This window comes from Seriola dumerili, unplaced genomic scaffold, assembly GCF_002260705.1.
Source record: "Seriola dumerili isolate Sdu_G_001 unplaced genomic scaffold, Sdu_1.0 BDQW01000442.1, whole genome shotgun sequence".
Lineage (NCBI taxonomy): Eukaryota > Metazoa > Chordata > Actinopteri > Carangiformes > Carangidae > Seriola > Seriola dumerili.
The window spans coordinates 1,638,869-1,662,578 of NW_019174697.1; the positions used below are offsets into that span (position 1 = coordinate 1,638,869).

Below are 23,710 nucleotides of genomic sequence, written 5' to 3' on the forward strand. Positions count from 1 at the left end.
CTATAAATCCTGTCCCTCAGGTTAGAAATATCTCAGCATAAGAGCTTGTCACGAAAAAAATATAGTCTGCCATTTTTGCAGCAGATAGTCTCTCTGAGCCAACAGTGTCTCCCAGTTTGAGTATCCCGGTAATGTGCTCGTTGGCTCATTGGCATGGCTCACTGTGACTCTTAAATGGAATGGAGCCATCATTAATGTCATTAGTCATACCTATGCATTTCCTACTGTGTCAAAAGTCAAGTCAAAATAAAAAAGATGCGTGTGTGTGTCTAGCCAACTCCGACAGAACCACAATTAATTGTGAAAGTAGTAAATCCAGCTCTAAAAATATCAATATTATATTTTCAAATCATGTTCTGACAGTGAACGTGTGACAGTGTCTGTGTTCCTGCGTCCAAACCATGAATGTATTTTTACATTGTGCTTCCTGAGTGGGGTACACTTCATATTTGAGCACTTATCCATAGAACGGTCCACTGTCTTGTTACCTTGAAGTGCACGAGGTGTGTGGCATATTCAGATATTCAGAAATGACAGTTTATGCTTGACTACTCACCCAGCTTAAATCTAATAATGGTTCCCTGTGGCTGCCAGAATGTACATGTTGTAAGTCTAATGGCATCACAGCAGGAGGCGACTGCATTATAGTAGAGAAGTAAATGTACCTGTGCTTTTAAATGGATGTGTGTGTGCAGGTTTATATCCCGAGCCAATGTGTCTATTCTGCAGATACTGTCAAACAAAATAGGCTTTTTTTCACTGAAGACACTTTGACTTGTCACAGAAGGTAAATTACAGGTGTGAATAATAAAGTTAATGATGGCTGAATTCTACTTAGTCACACTGTCATGGATTACAGGCACACTTGAATAGAACAGAACCATCATTATTGTTATTATAAATGACACCAGTGCTTTTCCTTTGATGACAAGTCAAAATTTCTGTCTTTTGATCCCAATTCCACTGCACAGTCTGATGAGCTAACACAGCCCTACTCACCTCTGCTCTTACAGGAAAAGACTCGAGGGAGTTAGATGAGAATATTGATACCACTTTCATATCTGTCCATCAGATTTAAGGCTACAGCCAGCAGCTGGTTAGCTTAGCTTAGAATAAACAGTGGAATCAGGGGAAAAAGCTAACCTGCAGTTGGCTGTGGCCTTAAAGTTAATGGATAGATATAATCTAATTCTCTACAAGAAAGCAAATAAGTGCAAAATGTATGGGACAATTTCTTGGCTGAGGTCTTGTTGACTCCATAGTCACTGTGCACAGTCAAGAAATAGTCCCGCATATAACCCCCTGCATAACACCAAATCCTGTTTTTACACTTCAGTTTTTGTATGCATTAAACAAATTAGGTATAAAATGTGAATCACCTCATCGTCAAATGCTGAAATAGAATTTGAGCATCAACACCCAATGCTGCACTCACTACTCCATACACAGTTAAATCTTCCCAATAATGTTGTAATCATATGATGATGGAAACCAACCATACTCACTTGAAACCCAATGCGTCAAAGACCGGTGTTTGTTGTTTTCTGAGAAAGGCAATCGGGCACCCACCAAGCAGTGAGACTTGCTGTAGAGAGACTGAAAAAGAATATTGAATTGTTTCTCGACAGCTCCCTGAGTGTCATCGTTCAGTATGCATGAGGCCTGCAAATAGCAAATGAGGTTACCATGCTAACTGATGTCCTTATATTGAATGCTGAAGCTATAGATTGAAAATAGTTCAGTAGTTAATCACAAGTTGTTGTAATGGCTAGATTATTGAAAATGAAAGGAGTCCACTGTTATCATAGGAGCATTATACAAACCTAATAGCCACCCTCTGTTGTTAAACACATGTTAATATCTCTAAAATCCACATGTAGTAATGTGTTCAGTTTAAAAGTGGATCATCCAAGAATCCTAACCCAACAACCACCACTGCATGCATGCCTTGATGAGAGAGCTGGCAACATTCATGTAAATACTACTTGTAGAGTAATATTACAGAGAAGACATACTCCACCTACTACGCCTGTTTTTCCATGATGTGTTGTAAAAAGATGTGGGATGGTTCACTGACATCCTTTACTATTAACCTGCTTATGTGTTATGATTTGTGATTAACAAGCTGAGACAAGATTGACGGATATTCTGTATCTTTCTATTCCATCTACGCCATGTTTGGCTGTATAAAGTGTTAATGATCATCAAAGTCAGGACTGTAAACATGTATGCAGAGACACAAACAAAATAGAAACATATGGCTATTAATATACAAAAAAAAAAACGTATTAAGGAATTGTCCAAGGGATACAACTAAAACCTAGACCCAGTTAGATTTTTCCAAATAGGCTCATTAGCATGACAATAATATAATGTTGGTCTCTGCACTATTGAATCAACATAATAAACTGGTGACAAAAGAATAGATACGCTTAATGTGAATGCACAAAGTCTATGTAGGGCTGTAACTACCCCCATCTCGAAAATCATTCTGTTTTGGCCATGTCCTCATGTGATGTCAAGCTCACCCTCTTAAGACAGTCCTCATCAGACCAGAATGAACCTGGCAGTGACAGTAATAAAGAGCTCCATCTGTGCCTCGCAGGCAGAGGCAAATGAACCAATAAAGGTCTGGTGAAGTCTCCTCTTTCACCTATTGGCAATGGCTGCCGTCATCTCCATCATGATGAAAAGGAGAGAGTGCAAGGGTAATTAAATACCAGCAGGGGCCAGGGGGCAAACCTAATAACTCTCGGTAACAAGCCAATAAGAGGTCTTATTGCTTAAGGGTTCACACAACCCAGAGCATGTTAATAGTGAAAAAGACCACTTACAGCACACAAACATTCAGATAGTTAATAGGCCTGCAGGCTCCTCAGAGAAAATTGACCTTGTGGAGAGATATCAGCAATAGCCCAGTGACAAAGTGCAAAAACCTCTTACGCCACCTTGTATCTGCCACAGTGATATCTTCTGGCTGAGTCCAATCTGGCTTTAATGTGGACTCAAATACACTTTGCTGGATATAAAGACAGCACTAAATGATCCCTGTTGTAGCATGTTGCCATCTGCTGGCTAAAGACTGTTTTTACACCAGGATTCTGCAGCATCTAACAGTACAGTGCACAACATATAAGTGATCTGCTGAATCTGCACTGAAATTTTTAAACATAAATTATGCTTGTATTTCACTGGCATGAGGCCAAAAGTCCTGTTAACTGTCAACATTATTTTCAGCAAGGTGCTCAAGTAGTGAAGTGTATCACATTAAGAAAAAGAAAAAAAAAGAAAAAGATTGGAAACTTACCAACCATAAATATGACATGCTATCTCATAATCTTAGATTTATGAGAAAACTATAGCAAAGGTTAAAGTTATGAATCATTGCAACCTGAGAAGACAAAGGCATTATGGCACTCCCCAATCTAATGCATTTTTATTTCCTCCTTGGTAGAGATATAAATGACACTTTCTATCCTAAATATCAATACAACAGCTTAATTATCAATATAATTAAGTAGGTTTTTCTAACAAAGTATTTTGGAAAATGTTATTAAAGGTTAAAAGTATAAAGTCTTCATTTGTGTGAACAGATGTAAACTTCTACAAGACACAATTGCCAATGGATTCAGAGAAATAGTTTTTTTTAGCCAATTATCTTTTTACATCTTGGAAATAAAAGTACAAATGATATAAAATAAGTATGTTTTATAAGGTTAAACTTGTCAGAATGAAGGCTATGGCCACAAATAATCTATTCTGAGTTAAATAACAGGGCAAATAAAAAAATATCCCACTATTTTCCACAAGGTGTCGACCTGATGTCGACCGGTTACGTCCCTACTTCTGCGTTCCTACGGCAACGCGTCGAAGCTTCCTCCAAGAGAATCATGGGAAACAAGTCTGGCTACTGAACCGGAGGGAGTTTCGAAATATTTCACGATTAGCTACGGTATAACATGTAATACCATAGTTAAATTATATTTTCGCAACCACCTGATGCTAGCAAAGCATGCGAGCATAGCTAATGTATTTGAAGTACCCAGGTTAGGCTTTTTTTGGGAGCTGTGCTCCTCGCTGTAAACAAAATGAGCTAGGTGGCTAACGCTAGTTAACGGTAACATACCAACGAATAACACTGGCTAAAAACACGGCACCATGCCGTGAACATGTAACGATTTCATTGTGTTTTTTAAAATGATTAGCTATCGTAACCTATATATTTATGTCGTCTTGCTTATCTAGAGGGATCCCGTGTTTTCTATCCACCCTTCCTGAATGCATAATTACGGCGAAGAACTGATGTGGTGTTGTAAACATGGAGCTGAAGTTGGAGGTTGTTTTGTCATCCAGCATCAAGAGGAAGAAACCATGGCCGCGTTTCTGCTGGCTTGGGCAGGTGAGTCGAGCGAAGTGTTAAGAAAAAGTATTTCAGCCAGTGACTCAAAAACTTTGCTATCCTTTGTCAGAAGAAAGTGACTAAATCTGTGTCATGTCACTCCCCAGGAGAAGGAGTCTGTGTTCCTGTTAGATGACAAACGGATCAGTGAGATCAACATGGTGTCTGGTCGAACCAAGAAGAGGACCCCTAAACTCCATCCTTTACTCAACAGTGTGGTGACCATGGCTTCATCCCACAATGGTGAGTTTAATGTATAAGGTCAAAGCAAAACACTTCTCACCTGACAATCTTGAGAGTACGTTTACACTTGTCTGTTTTTTTAAAAAAAATTTTATAGGCATTTGGCTTTGTGGACTTTTGGTCTCAGGAGAGCTCTTTCTGTGGAACAGGGATAAAGATTTGTTGAAGACTGCAGCAGCAGCTCTAGAAACAGTCCACATAATTACTTCTGGTCAAGGTATGCACAGTATGTATAACTGGTGTACACATCAGTCTTTTCTTGAACTGCATAGTTAGCAACAGGAGATTAGATCTGCAATAATCATTTCAGTACTCCTGTGAGACTTTAATATGCAGTCACTTGAAAGATGTTGGAGAGTTAATTCAACCAAGAGATGTACAAGTGCTTTGCATTCAGTATTTTAACCTGGATAATTCAATAGCAGCAGATTGCAAATTGGAGTTTTTAAGGTCATGTTTACAGTTTCTTTTTTATAACTTGAGCTGTAGAGACAGGATTCTAAATCCCCCTGTCTATGTTATATTTCACACCTAATTCACTGATATGTGTGTGTTTTCACAGGAAGTGCCACGCGGTTGTCTCTCCAGGTTTCAGGAGATGGGATGCGTGTCCTACTGGTAGCCATAACAGGGCAAGTTTTCCTGTGGGAGTGTTTGGATGTCAGGGATTTGACAGGAGTACGAGATGGCACAGTCAAGGGACAATGGTCTCATATACAGCCCCTTGAGGATACCATTCTGCCTTCTTCCCAAGACAAAGAAGCATCTCAACACACAATTTTTGTAAAGACAGAGGTCTGTTCACACAATAAGAGTACATGTTTAATATATTGTGTAGTGTTTCAATCAGTGGCACAATTTTACATCCTACAGACAAACCATTTCTTATTTTTCTACAGGCCTTACATCTCACTGTATCGTTTTCCAAATTCCTTTAGGTTTTGGGTGATGCCTGCTTATCAGCCATTGTTTTCACATCTGGAAAGAACCTAATCATCACCTGTCTGAAAGTCCAATGGGAAGAGGGCCACATGAGAGTGGGGTGAGTGAGCAGGTCTATGTAACGGTCAGGACCATTACTGGATATTATAGTAGTAAAAAGTATAAATTTCTCTTTGCAGTTGTATGGGATATAGTGTACAGTGGGCCACCAAGACATACCCCATGTCTTGTCTCACCCCCCCGTGCCAACCAGTGAAGTCAAGAGGGGCCTTGGTGCCAGCCTTCTCCCCAGATGGCAAACTGTTAGCCGTCGTCCTGAACCAGAGACAGCCAAAGGTGAACATCCTCACCCTCTTATCTCTGTTTTTCACATCTTCATCTGTTTCTTTTTCCAGGTTTATTCATTTGTATAAATGTGAATCAAGTTTTGTATTTCCTGTTTTTGAAACCAGGCTACACAGGTCCTCTTTGTGAGCACACAGAATTTTGTCTCAATATCAAGTAGCCTCGGGGGATGTGGAAGTAAAAAGATGGAGATCCCCTCTAAATACATAAGGTATAGTATGCAGGAGTAAAAATAGGAACAGGTGTTGTGGTCGGTGTTGTGCAATAGTCAGCCAACGAGAGGCCTAACCTGGGTGTCAACATCTGTGTCTGTACAATTATATCAACACTGTTATCTGTCATTGGAATTACTTTCAAATCTTTGATGTACAGTATGTATTTATTTAGAAAATAACTTAACATATCTTCTCTGTTAGGTCCTATTGGGTGGGCAGTGTGAGCTGGTCACCCAGCGGCCTGTTCCTGGCTTGTGTTCTAAAGAGAGGCTCCCTTCTTATGTTGGCTCGCCTTGGAGGGCTTCTCACTCTAACAAGCTCTGGTTGCAATATTGACTTAGGGCCTGCACAATTCCTACCCCTGCACCCTCTCGTCACTTACCGGTATACATCTGAGGCATTTTGCTCTTCATTTATGTCCCCTTGTTAGTTAGTTAACAGGTTAAGTTATCGATTTGTTTGAACTGATCTTCTTAATTATTACTTTCTTTCTCTCAAAGGTGGTCATCTTTTCTATTGATTTCTACACTTTTTTTTAGCAGGATAGTCATGTCAGTTCCTCTTTCTTATTATTTTATCCAAAGCATGAATCAAGTATAAATTCAGTGTGAAATGTGATGGTTTATTATACATAGTGTGAGTCTTATTTGCTCAATGTAATAAAAGTTTTTGTTTGTTTTTCCTCCAACTTTACTGTACTTTACTCTGCAGGCCACCACTGTCTGCAGGGAGAGGTGAGGCCTCTCTGTCCAGTTCTAGCTTGTCTGTGCGGGATGTTCTGAGGCAGCGATATTCTGTGACCTGGCATCCACGGCTGTTGTATCTCATTGTGTCTGATGGCTACATGGCCACGGTTATGAGGGTGCTCGATAGGCCTTCTCCTGCTGTGTTGCTGAAAACACTTCTCAAGGACACAAGCAAGGATCTTGAGAAGGCCAGCCGCATACTGGATAAATCACAGGTGACAAACCAGGGACTTCTAGAAGTAAGAATATCTTACTCAGCTTCAGCTTTTCAGGAGTATTCTTAACAATACGTCTTTCCTCACATTCATTATTTTCAGATTCATGTGAGGGCATGGCTGGAGTCCGTATCTTGCCTGAATCTTGACAGCAGCCTTGAGGTGCTCAACGCCACTGTTACATGTGGGCCCAACACCTCAGACTCTGTCTTTTCAGCAGCCACAGATAGATCCACTTTGCCAATTTTCCTCCAAGACAAGGGGACTCTTGCTGGAACCAAGGAGCTTCTTGAAAAAGTGCAGGTTGGTCACATGTTGTCAGCTAGGAAATTATAGCTTTAGATTCTATGTAAAAATACACTGCATCATTGCTGCTGTATCGCCTGATTCATTTATGTTAGCTGTCTTTGACTTGCTGTTTGATTGTGTTGTTTCCTAGACTTTCTTTGAGGATGACTCTGATTTGGATGGACCTCCCGCTGGTTCTCATGTGGAGGATGGCGGCCGTTTGGAGTTCGCCTCAATGTTTGACACACTCCACGCCCAAGACACACAGAATGACACTGAATTTGTTACTGGCCCAGATTATGAAAAGGACTTTGTTGAAACAGAGAGGAAGACTCCTCTTCTTCATCATGAACTTGGGAAAATCCAGAGTAAGCTGCTAACAGCCTGGGCTTTCAGCATGTCTCTAGGAAATGCTGTGGAACACAGAGCTCATCTACTGAAGCATACCCTCTATTGTGTGGTGCGATTTGCTGCTTTACTCCATTTGATACCCAGGGACCACACAGGAAGAAAGAATACCTCAGTTTCTGCTTGCCTCCTTCATCTTATCAAAGCTGTTCTATATTTTCTTCCCTGGGATAGCTCTCATTCAGATGGGCCTTGCTGCCTGGGGCTGGTAGTAGAGTTCAGTAAACGGCTGGTACGTCTCCTGCTGACCCCTCACCCTGAATCCTACCAGACCAGTCACTGTCAGCTCTCCTCTCAAAATCTATCCACCACCCTGCATATCTTGCAGCTGGTCTCTGATTCCCTTGACCACACCTACACCCTACAGCTAAGAACTGTCTGGTCCTCTGCAGAGAAAGAATCTCCTTCCCAGCCACCACAGCTCTGGCCTTCAGATGTACACTATGTGCCTCTGCTACAAGAAGAGAAGGAAAAGACACTCAGCTCGCTAAATCAGGCACAACCTGTTCCCCAGCGACCATCCAGCAGGTAGAGACTGACATTTTTGGCTTATTTTTCAGGGTTTATGGGCAAATAGTCAACTCTTTGTTGTTGTGGATGCCAGCCTTTAATAAACCCTTTTAAGATTGGCAGTTTTCTTTTTTGGCCAGATTGTTTGGAGTGTGGCAGTGGGTGTACCAGGTCACCCAGCAGTATCTGGAAGAACTGAACAGCTTCAAAGGCTGTGATGGCTGGGAGGAGGAACAGCAACAGTTGTCTTTCATCATGTCACAGATCCAAACAGCTCTGCAGGCTACAGGAGAAAGGCTAGAGGAGGGCCCTGCACTGCTGAGTTACCCAGGTCTGAAACAGATGGACTATTTATGTAACTATGTTTATTGTACCAGCTTGAATCACATTGAATGACATGGTGTCAAAACTCCACTGTCCACTGAGCCACATGTTCGTTGGTGTGACTTTTTTTTAATATGCCCTGTTTTATTGAGAATTGTCCACTTTAAAGCAAACTAAATACAAAATTGCAATAGAGTTATTTAAGTGGTTCAGATCAATTAGAAGAATAGCTATGTCGGAGTGATTACTGTTGTTGTTTAGTATTCCACTCTTCTCCCCCTAGGTGAACATCTTTTTCTGTTCGGGTTGTATCCAAAAAGTGCTGATGCTTGGCAGGCACAGATTTGTGAAGAGACTAACAAAAGTAAGAACCATTGCTTCAGTTTCGCCATTAAAGTACACCGCATGTACGCATTCAGTCTGAAATGGTAATCCTTTGTCTTTTTATTAGGTTGTGATCGTAGCGTCTTCCAGGAGGCACGGATTTGTCTGGCACTCCTATACAGTCTCTTGTCCCAGTACCGTCTAAGGGAAGCCCAGGAGTTGGGGGACCACATGGCTCATCTAATACTGCACAGGGCTGGACACCAAAGGGACAACATGGCCTGCATAACAGGTCAGCCATGGTCAATAACTCCTCTGTCTTTTATGGGGGGGTTCAAATGAGTCAGTTTATGGAATGAAGTTGTAAATAGCTAACATCTCGCCCTTGCCTGTATGATTTAATTAAACGCCTTATTAAGATATGACACGCAGTCAAAAAGGTCATGCTTTAGAGCTACAGAGTATAAATTCGCTTTTATTTCTCAGTGATTATACAACAAACAAGTGTACCTCACAGTGAAAAAAAAGATGTGTTGGTTATTAACCCTGCCTTTGTGTCTTGAAGCAGACTCTCTTCCTTGCCCGTGGCTCCCGATGGACCTTCACAGTGACACAGCCTGTGCAGTGGTTCAAAGCCTGGGAAGATTCATGGCCTCTTACTTCACCAACCAACCCCTCCACATCCTGCCCCCTCACAATGTGGCTGTCCTGCCTCCACTACATTTGCCACATGGTATGTTTCCAGAAATTATTTAGCAGTTAAAAAGACTATTTCTGAATTAATATTGATAATTTGGTAATATGTCTTTGCTCAGCCCCCAATGTTGGGCGCTTGGTGCCACTGGGCCAAGAGGAGGTGGCTACAGCAGTTCGTCGCCAGCAGCTGTCAGAAGTATGGACAGTGGAATACGCCCAGGATCTGCTCCTGCTGGGGGGTCTGCTTCCTGAGGCTGTGTGGTTGGCTTACCATCTTGGGGACTGGAAGACAGCGGTGTCTCTGAGTCTGGCCTATTCAAGCTATTGCACTGACCACTTGGACTTTGCAGGGTCAGTGTGAAAGAAAGCATACAGTATTATCAGGGAGAGAATAAGTGTATGGTGCAAGTTCTTTTTTACCGTTGCCAGTGCTGGAATATATTAAATCTGATTTCAAACTTTTACCATATTTGTTTATATGAACATGCCGTGACATCTTTCATGACAGGCTGAGGAGGAAAGAGCTCCACCTCCCAACAGTTTTGGAAGCAGAAAGCATTTTTCAGGCTGAGTTGGAGTGTCTTCTTGGCCATAAGTCTGACTCCCAGGACCACACAGACAGTGAAGGTGACAAGAGCTTTACAGGTCTGTTGGACCTGACAACTGTAAGATGACTACAACACTCATAAAACCATTTAGTTTTAATCTATACCTTGTCTCACCTCCTTTTACCAGACCCTCTGGAAGGAGAAGACTGGGATTTATTGCAGGTTTCCATACAGGAGATTCTGAAAGCATCAGTCGTGGCTGGAGTAAATGTTATGTCTTCACCCTTGTCTTCCTTGCTGGACAAAGCCAAAGACTTGTGTTCCTGCCTACCTATGTTGGTGCCTAATGGACTGTATCTACCTTCCCCACCACTTTATTGCCCTCAGCCTTCCCCCAACACACAGGTACATGAAATAGAAGATCAACTTCTACCTATGTTTACATATAAATCGTATAATTAAATGTTGTGTGTGTCTCATTCTTAGGACCCGATAGGGACCATGGGGCAGTTTGCAGAAGTTGCATCTCGTCACAAAGTATCAGGGGTTCTCCAAAGATTACTTTTACTTCTGAGATCTGCTCGTTGTTGTCATCCTGCTGCCCAGTGGTACATCACCCATCTGCGCCGTGCCAGGCACCTACTACACAAGGTACTTTAGAGGACTGCAGGGTTTTTTGTGTTTAAATTACATTTTACTGAGAACAGCTGATTGTGTTTCTTGGTTTACAAAAGATGCAATGCCAAGACTGTTCCAATGAAACTCCAAATTATGCTTGGTTGTGTCCTGCAGAATAGATTAGCTGTCACTGTTCCAGCACTCAGCAGTAATATCCTATACTGTTAATATCACTTCATCTGGTGCAAACCTAACCATAACCAAATCAACCAAACTTTAAAAGTTGGTGATTGCACTTTGTCATGAAGTGCCAGGCCATTTTAGATAGTGGAAAAATCTGATGTTGTTTTCAGATCAAGAAGAAGTATTCATATCCAGCAGCTGCTGAAGAAGAGAGGGCTTTCCCAGAGGGCCTGATGAAGTTTGTCACCCGCAGTGGATTCTTCAAACGAGGGCCTAACAAAGATGGTCACTTGGACTCTGATACCATCCAAACTATTAGTAAGATGCCACGTGCAATGTGGATATCATAATCAATAATCAGTTTTCATATAGTAATTATAAAATGCATTTCTTCCCCAAGTCTGTTTCAGGGAGCTGTGTGGTTTATGCTGGATGCTGCATGTCAGGGACAGACTCTCCATTTCCTGCAGGAAGTATCAGGCTGCCAGACAGCATGGTAGAGATGAACAGGTATTATATTTGTGTTTGAGTGTGTGACATATTTCTGTAATTATGCTCAGCTGTTGATATCCTGTGCGTATGTTTGTGTATTTGTGTCCCACAGATCCCTGTTGACTCAGAAGTTAGAGCGAGCTGCATTGATGCTCTCCACTGGGCCTGTCGTTTTCTGCCTTTCTCTCGTTTCCTCAATGCTGAAGAAATTCTCCAGGACATCCTGCTCAGCCTTGTGTCTGAACTACCTCCTGTCTCTTTGGTAAAAATGACTTTTTCTTGCCTTTTCTTACATAAGCAGCGTTTATTAAAATAAAACTCACTAACTTTGTGTGTGTACATTTCTCCTCTTTGTCTGTTCTTCTTCTTAGGTGGCAGACACTCTGGTACGAGCCTTCCCGGAGGAGGAAGAGTCTGTCAGAGTCCCGCTGAGAGAAAAGTATAACTCAGTGCTGCAGAGACTGAGGCAATGCAATGTCCTTGGTATGAATACTTCTGTTCATTAACAAGTTACTTTGATTGCAGTTTTTTGAACACTGATCATTTTTTACTTATATCTTTTGTTTAAATTACCTGATGGCTACATTTTATTATTGATTCTTCTTTTTTAACTATTAGAATCTTTACCTATATGAGATGTATGCATGGCAATGGCGATGAATGAACAGTCCATTTGTGACAGCCCCAAAGATATGTAATCGTTTTTTTCGTGGTTAGTGTTGATAACAAACAGTATGATCACTGTGTGCTAATTATACAAGTGCTCTCAAAATCTTCAAAGCTTTGTGTATTAATTTAAATGAATACATAAACAGTGATTTTGCATGACATTATCCTATTATATAGAGGGGATTGTGCCGTAGCTTAGCAACTAAGCTGTCTGAGGAGCTCAGACTTACCAAATCATTACCTTCTTTTTAATCACAAACTAATTTGTATCGGTAAGCCTTTGAATAACTGTGTAATAAGTGTGACATTTTTATGTTTTATATGCTGCACTTTATGATATCTATATCTTCTATATGGTACTTATGCATTTTGATTTTAGTCCTCTCTTTCTTGTGTTTAAAGCACTTTGTATCTTTGTATTCATTATCTATGAAATGTCACTTTATGTCATTCTGTCTTTTCTCTTTCTCTAGAAGAGGAAAAAGAGGAGGTGAATGAGTTGATGATGATTCTGATTCAAGACAAACACAGGCAGAGGAGAAAACATCTTGGGCGTTTGCGGAGGCACCTGGGCCCCCCTGAGCTCCATCTGTGGGAGAAAGAGGAGGAAGAGGACGACAGGGGAGGCAAACACGGGATGGCCATATTGAGGCAACTGTCACTGGGTACAAGTCTGAGCACCAGCACTTTAACCGACTGTGGGTTTCCCTCAGTGTGCAGTGATGGAGACACAACAGAGAATACATCTGAGGCTATCTCCCCTGAACAGCATTGCCAACCCATGACCAGGTAGCCCGTGTGGAATAGTAGCACTACTATCACTTTGAGGTATCATCTATTCTGTGGCTTATTCTATGCTCTGCCTTTTTCTTATCAGGGACAAAAAAGCAAAAAGAGTGAGAGACAGAGAATATGCAAAGAAGACTGCTGTTAAGATTGAAAGTGCCATTCAGGAGGAGACTCAGCCAGACGATGACAAAGGGAATGAGAAGTTCTCCCTCCCAGTGGTTGGCACCTGGGAGTTTGAGCTGGAAGATGAAGAGTATCTAAACTTCCTGGAGCTCTTCCTCAGCTACGTGTTAGAGAAGGATAGTGCCGATGGAGGGGACTCAGGCAGCGAACTTCCTTTGTTGAAGGGCTTCTCCTCCCAGCTGAGGGAGAGAGAGTTGCATTCTCTCACTTTTGATGTGCTCACAACTATTCACCGCCGTCAAAGAGATGGGCACCATCCAGGGAGAAAACACTGGAGCAATGACCCTCCAGTGTTCAGGGCTGGGTGCTGCTACAAGCCTATTAAACAAGGTGCAACACCTGAGCCACAGACGTCTTCCATCTGGAGTGAAGCCCCCATATCCAGAGCTAGCCTTTCTGTCAGCTCTCTTCCTGGGCTGAGAACTGGCAGGCAAAAAGGTTTGTTTGGCCTCCGACAGCAAAGCAGTGTGCCTTTAACCCAAAGAATGAAAGGAGGCCACTCAGGTTCTGAAACTAGCCCTTTTCAAAGTGCCTTTCCCATGGGGCAGCCATCAGAGAGCTTCATATTTGGCTCCTCAACTTCAGTGGAAGCTGTAACTGAACTGCAGCAGGGCCTTGACCCTAAATTAGAGGCTCAGTTTCCAGAGCTGGGCAGGCTGCTGGAATGGATGGTACGTTGGGCTGATCGGAGGATGCTACTGGGACATCATGGCAAAAAGAAGAAAGAGAGGGGAGGAGGGGTTGGAGGAACAGCCGATGAAGGAGTAGTGATTCGAGTCAAAGCGTCAGCACCTGCTGTCCTCACTGCCCTCAGCTTACTGGAGTGGAGGTACACTGCTCTACTCACGTCAGACCACTACAGTGCCCACATCCAAGTTCCAGAAACACAATGGACTGTAGTCCCTGTGCTGCAGCCTGAGGTGGACAGGAAGCTGGAGAGAGAGAGCAGTGTTGATACAGGTTACCCTGGGTCAGCCAACACTCCCATCACTGGTCTTGATCACAATGTACAGCAAGGAGAACTGTCCATGTGAGTGCACCATGTGAGGTTTATCAGAGATCTTGAGATTTCATATGCTAAAAATATAAATCTTTGTTCAAGAAGCACAAATTGGTATGTCAGTAAATATCACTAAAATTGAACATATTGTGGTAGCAAAGTAGCTGCATAAATAAAATGTTGAATATGTTTCGTATTTACTGATTCGATAATTTGTTTCTTTTCATTTTACTGTTCATATGAAGAATCTACTGTATTTATATACTATTTGTTTCCCTGCAGTGGCTCTTGCACAGATGATCCAGAGGAACTGACATGTCACAGGATGCCTCCTCCTAATGACCAAGATCAACTGAGTTTTGCTGCTCAGCAGAGATGTTCCAGTTCACAAAAACCATCTCTCTGTGATTTAGATGTTACACCTGAAAAAGAAGGTATGATGATAAATTATATTAGATCGTAAAAGTTGCTGGTGTGCAGACCTTTATGACAGAGAATATACTGTAAATTGATGTCTTTGATATTTTTAGGCAAAAGTAGTGACAGTGAAGGATTGGAGGTGTCATCCTCTGTTTCCCATGGACACATCTCTGAAAACATCTGCACACCTGAAAGGGTGAATATTACTATTCAAGATTCCCATTCTTAATATGAATCATCAAGGTTGTCAAAACACAAATAACTGTTATTTTTGTCCTTTCCAGAGTTTAAAGCTTGCAGACCTGGATGTCTCAGAAAAAGCTGAAGATAAGTCCAGTTCTATCTCTCTGTGAGTTTTTAATGTTGCTTATTTAAATCATTTACTTTTGAAGAACACGTGAATGTGTAAAGTTTTTTTTTGTATTGCAGTCGATCATGTTATATATACATATATATATATATATATATATATATTGTAGTGTAAACTATAAAAGTAGAAGTTATTGAGTTATTTATAAATTAACAATTTGTTGGTGGAGCCACAGCTCAAAATATGAATGCTGAAATAGTCTGTTTTGTTGTTCAAGCCACAGTTTTTTTTCTGTCATCCTAGAAGTCTACAAGCTCCTCCACACCCAGAGCCCCAAGCTCTTCTTATTGTCCAGCCTGAGGCCTCGGTTCACACAGAGCATTCTGATTCAACTGGAGTGCAGCTCCCCAATACACCTATAGATCCTCCAAGCCTTCAGCCACAAAGCTCCACAGCTGGTGCACCCACTGCTTTTTCTACAGCCCCCAGTCAACCAACATCCTCTCAGACTCCACCAATGAGACAGCGACTGGGTGAAGACTTATTTAGATTGGTTCAGGTAAGACTAGACTGACTGAAAGGAAAGGTTCACTCTCACCTGTCTCTAATGATTGACTCTTACTTGATTTGTTTTTGTTGCAGAATATCAACTACATGAGCCTCATGGAGGTTTTGGGAGCATCTTTTTCCAACCTGCAACTTGCCCAGCAGAGCTCTTCTTTGGCTCAGTCTAACATGAACTCCTCACATCCAAATGTGCCATCATCTCATGTAACCAATTTCATCCCTGAACCAAATGCCCTACCTGTTCAAACTGCCATTTCTGTGTCACAGCAGACACAGGCAAGTATGCCAAATTCAGGATTCAAGAACCCTCACTTCAGTCAGGCTGCTGCATGTCTGTTTGCAGACCAGCCTGCTGAACAGAGCTTAGGGAAAATCTCTCCAACAGCTGGCCAGTTTCAAATCACAAGGAATCTACCCTCCACTACCAGTGGTGCAAGTGTAAATTATCAGGTATTGGTCAAATGTATTGTTAAATTGTGATTTTTCTGTGCAAACATATCTACATCATAGTGACATCAAGATAAATACAGTTTCTCTTTTCTTCAGGAAATGCAGCCACTCTTGGTTCAGGCAGAGTCACCAGAAATCCAGTTTATACAGAGCAAGAGGTTAATCCCATCCTCCCAGGGCCTCCTGGCCACTACTCACGTCAGTCACACTGTTCCCAGTTCTCCTGTGGTGCTGCCTTCTAATGGTAGCATACAAAAAGACCCTGCTTCCCAGGTCTCGGGCCTTAAGTTACTGCAGCTCCAGCGTCCTCCATTGCCCCAGCAGAGTTCCCCACACTATCCTCCAGCCCGAGGGCCCCAGACGCTGCACACTGCATATCCTGCAACTCTAGAAACCCATCAGCCCAAGCTTAAACACAATAGCCAAGCTGCCTCAAAGAGGAAGGAAGAAGAAAAAAGAAATGGGTCTTCAGTTCCAAGAAGACAACTCAGTTTTAATCATCCACATGATCCATCTCCCTGGAACTCTCAACCCCAGATTCAGACATCAGAGAGGTCCAGGGGGCAGGAGTTCTCGTTTCTTCCTTCTGCTTTACCAGCTCACACACCTGCACCAATGCAGGGCCTTCGCTTGCTGCACTTTCAGCCTGTTTCACACAGCAACATCACATTTCCTAAACTGCCCTGCCCATCCTCTTCTCGGCCCTCTACTGTCATTACAGCTCCAATGGGAGAAACACCTCTGATCAAGCTTCTACATATAGAGTCTGGACCAAAAATGGCAAGCAATACGTTTATTACTTCTAGATGTTTAAATTAGGTGATGTGTAAATTAATTGACTTGTAGTTTATGTACAGATATCTGTCTCTACAACAGATTTTGCCCCTAGCTACTCCTTCGAACCAAATGACCCGTCTCATGTCCATGGAGGAGTTGACAAGTTCAGTGATCAGGAGGCAGAACGCTGAAGAGGCTCAGTTGCGGTTGCTCAGAGTGGACCCACCTACTGAAAACACTAGAGCAGCTACCACTTCTCCCAGCTCTAAGAGGCAATCACATATATCATTAGTGATGTTATTGATTGTAATTTTCGTGATGCCAATTATTTAACACACTGTGCTTGCTGTGTGTTTATAGGCAGAGGAGGAGAGAGGTGAAGGAGAGGAGGGAAAGAAAAACAGAGGTCACGTTCAGACCAAATGAGTCCATCATCCCCGTGCGAGAGGTTGAACAATATTCATTTTAGTAAGAAGTATTTCGTACCTTTAACAATACTACATTGTTATTTCACTATCATTTGTTTGATCTGATATGTCTACAGCCAACTGATGGGCCTATAAATGAAGAGCCTACAGTTGCAGAGGAGATCACCCCTGGACACGACTTTGCCATTCCTCTCGGTAAGTCTCAAATACATTCCTGATTACACATATCTTTTCCATGGGTCGAGCAATTACTGTGTATTCAGATGTTTTAGGTCCCAAACTGAAAAGGTAGAAAAAGCAACTAACTATATCCAGTATGTTGCCAGTTAATAGATTAGTAGTTGACTGATAGCAAAAGAAAGCAGTAAAAAAAAAACAGTGATAATTACCAGTGCACTTCATTGTTTTGTTATATGTGGAAAATCCAAGACAAACATGCATCACTGTGTCTCAGAGGAAGAACCAAGATCTGCATTCTTGCAGTTTTGAATTTACAGTGATTGAATGAAGAGGCGGTGGCACATTGCCCGTTTAACTGCCTGGACCTCAGTTTCTTTGATGGCTCAGCACTGATCACTTTCTGATGAAATGCAGATGACTTAAGTTTCTCTAGAACTTCCTCCTGCCATATTAAGCTTCAAGATAATTAAAAGAGCAAAATTAAATAAAGTAGATTGAAGTAATCTCATTTGAATTAGCAATGGAATTAAAGGTCTATTCTTTTTCATAGCAATTTATCCCAATGGCTCTTTGTCTTACTGTATGTGTGTTACACACAATGTAATGTAGTTCTTAATCAGACAAATGGGTAGATTGCAAGGGCGTGTTTACAATTCTATTGATCTGTTGTTTTTTCTCAATGAACTTCAACTTCAAGGATCCTTTGACTCTTTGCTGACTGGTCAGAGATTATTGGACAAGGCCATGTCCACTTCAGCTGAGCTTCATGCCTTTGCTTCCACATGTAAAAGACCCCCAGAGTGCCATGATGCTTTCACCAACACAGACCCAAGTATGTGAGGGTTTTTAGAGTGTTAATATTGTAATAGTTTTGCACAGTTATAATGTTATCACACAGTTGCTGTATTGGTAATTGAATGAGAATGTTGTGTAAATGGATTTAGCTTTTTTGGTCAATCAGAAATGAATAACATAAATTGAATTGGCCTGTATTCAATAAAAAATATAGTGGTTGTTTTAAGTGCATGATTTTTAAAACCCAGATTCTGTAGTATGTTGACTATTTGTCTTTCAGCTTCTACCCCCACACGCGTGGATAAAGCTGTGTCTGCCTCTGTGACCACCAGTAGCCCTAAATGTAAGTTGATCTGAATTTGTATGTACTTTTCACTGCTTTTTAAAAAAAAAAATGTGGATACAATGATGAGTTAAACATTGTGTGTATGTGTGTTTTTTCCATGCAGCACAAAGTTCACAGAATTTCCAGGTTTGTACTGAACATCCTGTTCAAGACACAGGGGAGACCCCAAAGAAAGCTGAAAAGATTTTGGTAAGAGGCCAGACATGAAGGTGGACTCAGCACTATTTATTAAGCAGTACAAGTTTTGGGGGCCTGTGCATGGTTCTTTTAGACTCTAAATCTGTATCTAAGTAGATCATTCCACTTAATTAAATTGTATAATGACCATAGCACAAATACTAGTGGTGCCTACCATTCAGTATATAGGATACAATATGCCTTTTTTACAAAACTAACTGCCTTCTAATATGATCCAGTGGAATTTGAATTGGCAAACACCAACTGCCCCAGTGGCTATATTATTGTCAAATAATCTATATGATGTCCAGAGAGGTAGAGAATTTTGGCATGTTTTTTTATGAACTGACCATGGTCTCCACACTTCATATTTTCATATATGCTGTATGCAGACTCATAACTTTTTATTTTAAACTTGCATTCTAGCAAGGGATTACTTTAATCGATGGATATTATAATACACTTCTCTGTGTTTCTTGGCCTTTGTCTCAGGATCTGCATGGCCACCAGTTCATAAGTGTCTTGGATCTAGAAGACGAAGCGCTGCACCATGATTTGCCGCTGTGTCTCAGCCCAGAAACACAGGACATTCCTCCCATCCGCCCATCTTCGCCTACTTCTGCTGATCTTCATGTTCTTGCAACTTCTGTTATTTGGAGTGCTTCTGCTGCTGCTGACCCACAGCCCTCCATCTTAATTACAGACAATCTCCTGAAACCCACCAATCACCCAGGTCTGATACTTTTATGTCTTTATAACTAATATGATCAGACATGTGGTGAAGCACGACACTATTTGTAAAATTTGGTCTAAATATTTGTTGCACTGTGTTCTCTAGAAATCCCTGAGGATACTCCATTACTCAGCCACATTGAGCCCAGTACGTATCCAGAGAGAATCACTCCACAAGACATGGCAGATCCATCTGACTCTGAGATCTGTCAAGCCATAAGGACGCAGAGTGTTGGACCTCACAGAGCCTCCTCGTCACCTCCTGCAGTCTGGTTCTCCTCTCGCCTGTCAGAGATGGACGCCCAGTTGGCTGCACTACAGAACATTGCAGACCATCTGGAAATGGACTTTTCCAACTCCAGGATGGTAGTATTATTATATAAGCTGTTTATAGCTTGTTTCATATTCATTCTATTTATATTTTTAATGACACCCAAGTTTACAGATTGGCTACTAAGGCTGACAAATGTCTGTATGTAACAGATAGTTACTTGTCTTACTATGTCGTAGCTGGTGAACACCATTGAAACGCTCACCCCAGTCTTGGCTCCTGATGTGAAGAGTACCATGGCAGTAAAAAAAACCGTCAGACTGTCTGTCCCACGTGAAGGTGTGCCTCCAAACACTTCATCTATATAGAAAGCCAGAACTGCATTGTATTTAAATTGCATTGAAATTCACAAGTAAAAGTTAAAGCTGTAGTAGAGTAACAAATGACACGGTAACATTGTTTAAAAAACCTTGATAATGTCAGGTGTATATTCTCTGTCTGTAACAGCTTGGACACCAAGATCTGACATTTTAATGGAACCCAAAGCCTGTGAAGAGGAAGAGGAAAATCAGCAGGACAAATATGTTCATAGGGACTCCCGCACTCCAGAAAGAAAGCCTACTTTTCGTTATTTAACTTCTCCTCACAGTCACACAGCTGGTCTTTCCTACCTTCACACCCCTCCAAGTAAAGATGCAATTTGTTCATTTTCTGAAAAAAATGTTACTACTTTAAACTACTTACTTATTGCATTTATATTTATTATCTAGTTATATAAAAAATATGGTACTGTTAAAAGCAATGTAGACTACACATTTTCCAGGTTTGGCACAGTAACACTCCTGAAAGGCACCTGGAAATTAAAATAATGGACAACATTTTTCAAATGGGATTAAAGCTTAGCCTAGCTTAGTTTATAACTCTTGTATTTGATACTAGAAACAATACTAGAAAGTCAGATGACAAAGGAACTCTTAAATCCTCAAGTCAGCTGTTTACTGTTTGACTTCAGAGTGATTTTAATTGATTCTTTATTCTTCTATAGTCAGATACATTGTTATTTTTACAGTACAGTTGTGATGTTAAAAGTTACTATTTCATCTGTTTAATGTATGTGTTTCTCCCACGGAAATGACAGATCAGTTGAGCGAAGCATCTGGAATATCTCATGTGTAAGTTTAAATTAAAACTGAAGTCTTGTAACCATGTTGTGACTTACATTATCAGTTATGGATCTCCCATTTCACAATACTCTGCCCAATCTCTAGATGGGAAGATGAGAATCTGGGACACACCGGGCTATCGGATACAGCAGAAATCTTAGATGAGTTGGTAAAGGAAGGGTATTTATCCCCGACTGACCTGGATTTGTCCACTTCACACACCGCACACTATAGCAGGTATGGTGCCTTCAAAAAATGACTGCTAAACAAATAACTACTTAAACAACTATGAGTATCCCTGAGCTGAAAAGTAATGTGACCCACAGCAGGCTGGGTCAGCAGCAAAGTAGCTGGATGTCACAGAGAAGTGTCCTTCCAGAGGATGAGAGGCGAGAGCTGAGGATCTGGATGAGAAGGAAACAGAGGGAAAGACTGGCTGTTTATCAGAAACACAGAGAAAGCCTGAGGGAGAGGGAGCATAAGCCTTTTACTGCCTCCGCAAAAGTGGTGAGATATGGTTGATTTTTTTTACTAGAATTGATAGTTCATTTTAAGCTTGTATGTTTTTTAACATTACATCCACATCGTTGTTTACCTGCTACACCCCCTTTTTCTACAGAAATCAACAAACAGAAATCAAGCAACCATTTGGGAAACCAGAGAGGAAAAAGAAAAGTATGTACCTACTTGCATTGTCTGTACACAGGAGACATGCTTGTGTAGGAATGTAAAAGCTATTTGCATTTGGTTTTAATAGGTTCATGCTTCTTGAGCAATACAACCAGAGGACCCGTGAAGCTTGTTCTTTGGCCAGTGACTTCGCCACTTCTACTCAGATCCTACGCAGTTCTTCACAGCCTGAAGGCCCTCCATTACCTTCCATCACACGGTCCACCTCCACTCCACCCTGTGGCAGCAGGTACCATCTGCCACAGTAATCTGACCAGTCTCTTGTCTCATTAAATAGTAACTGTAATCCGATATAGCATTCAAACTAATTATTAATCATTCATTAATTATTCTACAATGATCAGAATATGTACAGACCCAAGCCTGTTTTACATGTTTAACACCTAGATAATGGTGACCTGGTACCTGGTAATGGAGGTAATATCTTTTTCTCAGGCCTTACAGTGCACCTGCCAATGATAAAAGAAGTCTTAAGTCCCAGTCAGGACAAACTCAGCCCCGCCTTCGTCCATGGACTGCTGAGGTACAGGCACGGCCTTCGGAGGATCACAGCAGGAGACTGGGACTACATAGACCAGGTACTGTAATGAGATTGAACTAAACTGATTTGTCACCTGTAAAGGATACATACTTTGATAAATGTTTTTTCCACTTAATGCCATGAAATATAATATTAAATTAGACTAAACTTGTTTATGTTGTCTGATTTTTGGTATCAGTTACCTCTCTGCCAAGAGACCGTCTGTCTCAGGTGACCAGACGTGGCATGCTCAGTGACACAAAGAGCCACACTAAACTGTTCACGGAAAGCCAGAGTGAGGAACGGCATGTCGAATACCAGAGAAAGACTCATTTGAGCAAAAGTCCGTCCGGGGGGACTGCTGTAGGGAGAGGAATCCAGAGGGAGGGGACAAAGATGGAAGACAGAGAAGAGGTGAATCTTTGGGAGCCCACCTCAAAAGTGAATAGGCTGCTGGACCTAGAGGAGTCAGAGTCTAACATAGTAAGAATCACATATTTCATCACACATTAGCCTAGCCATTAGCCTTATCTGAGAGGAATGTTGCATTTACGTGAAGTAACAGTAATCTTACTTGCATGGTACACATGAAAATACCATTTTGTAGATGACGTGGTTTCATGTCTGGTTTCATACATTGACATCCATACATCTTCTCAGGTTTTGGCTAGGCTGTTGGATGAGCAGGATGGTGGTGCCAGAGCTGGTGTGTCAGGGATGGACTGGCTGGACAACCTGTCGGAGAGCGCCAGCAGCAGCCTCAGCAAAATAGACTGGGCTGCTATCGAGAGGATGGTGGCTGGAGAGGAAGCTTGAGTTTTAGTGTATCGAGGAAAAGCATTGATATGTTGACAATGAAGTATATGGTATATGACTGAAAATTTTTTTTCCAAGATTGTTTGTGCCTATTAAATATACTGTAAATCAGAAGCATTGTAAACTGTGATAATATAAATTATAATTTAGTTTAATTAATTGGATATGAGTAGTAGGGATATTAAATATGTCAAGACATGATTGTTTTTTTTATTTGTAAAGTAGGCCTAATATATATTATATGTAATGTAATCACTTTTATTTTCATATATAATTTGAAATATTTGTTGTACTGACATCTGAAATGATGTCCTCTTTTTGAAAATGTATATTTCTGCCATGTCTGTGTGTATGTGCAAAGTTTTCTAGATTTATAATTTATTTTTCTACAGACTTGACGACCCTACAAAGTATCTGAATAAAAACATTTTAAAGCAGTTTCTAATCATTTTCATTGTTGAATTGTAGCCTGAGAGAGCTCAGGTACATGTGAATCTTTATGTTTAATGTTTGACTTACTTTATTCTTAGTTTGAGATATGTGTAGAATATGATATGTGGTAGTTTTCCATCCCTTTCTACTTGTTGATTTCAGCACCAGATGTTCAGTGCTGTACAGCTTCCCATCCAGAGCCTGGCAGGGATACCTGTCATCAAAATAATCTCACAGTTCTTTGATTTGATGCAGAAAAATAAATTTGATGCATAGAAAATTTATTGATTGCTTTTGCAGTAATTAAATATATGCTTAGAATACATTATACTTAGAATACAAACATGATTTCTCTACTGATATTTAATTTGTAATATACAAATGTTTGTATTTGCCTATTTTACATTCTGGCCAGTAGATATCGTACTATTAACATGAAGCAACAAGAAATTAACCTTAAATTCAGTGCATCACGGTGCATCATTAAGCTTCATCTTAC

The 23,710-nt window shown here is 41.1% G+C and overlaps 1 protein-coding gene across 1 annotated transcript; it reads left to right on the forward strand.

Moving 5' to 3' along the window:
• The first annotated feature begins 4,318 nt into the window (after positions 1-4,318).
• Positions 4,319-23,028, forward strand: cunh5orf42 (chromosome unknown C5orf42 homolog). Its single transcript, XM_022762098.1, has 46 exons — positions 4,319-4,399; positions 4,507-4,642; positions 4,740-4,853; positions 5,205-5,437; positions 5,581-5,684; positions 5,764-5,920; positions 6,037-6,140; positions 6,346-6,528; positions 6,856-7,105; positions 7,208-7,408; positions 7,545-7,761; positions 8,194-8,329; positions 8,452-8,642; positions 9,087-9,251; positions 9,528-9,692; positions 9,775-10,006; positions 10,164-10,282; positions 10,391-10,608; positions 10,690-10,854; positions 11,175-11,322; positions 11,405-11,514; positions 11,609-11,758; positions 11,868-11,979; positions 12,639-12,954; positions 13,043-14,167; positions 15,171-15,425; positions 15,503-15,638; positions 15,981-16,082; positions 16,761-16,933; positions 17,022-17,109; positions 17,206-17,284; positions 17,967-18,101; positions 18,345-18,407; positions 18,514-18,599; positions 19,080-19,320; positions 19,426-19,685; positions 19,830-19,929; positions 20,098-20,277; positions 20,729-20,762; positions 20,859-20,990; positions 21,119-21,260; positions 21,373-21,428; positions 21,511-21,687; positions 21,879-22,021; positions 22,163-22,446; positions 22,624-23,028. Exons 1-46 carry the CDS (start codon positions 4,319-4,321, stop codon positions 22,777-22,779), a joined length of 8,154 nt encoding a protein of 2,717 aa, XP_022617819.1. The 3' UTR covers positions 22,780-23,028.
• Positions 23,029-23,710: the final 682 nt, after the last annotated feature.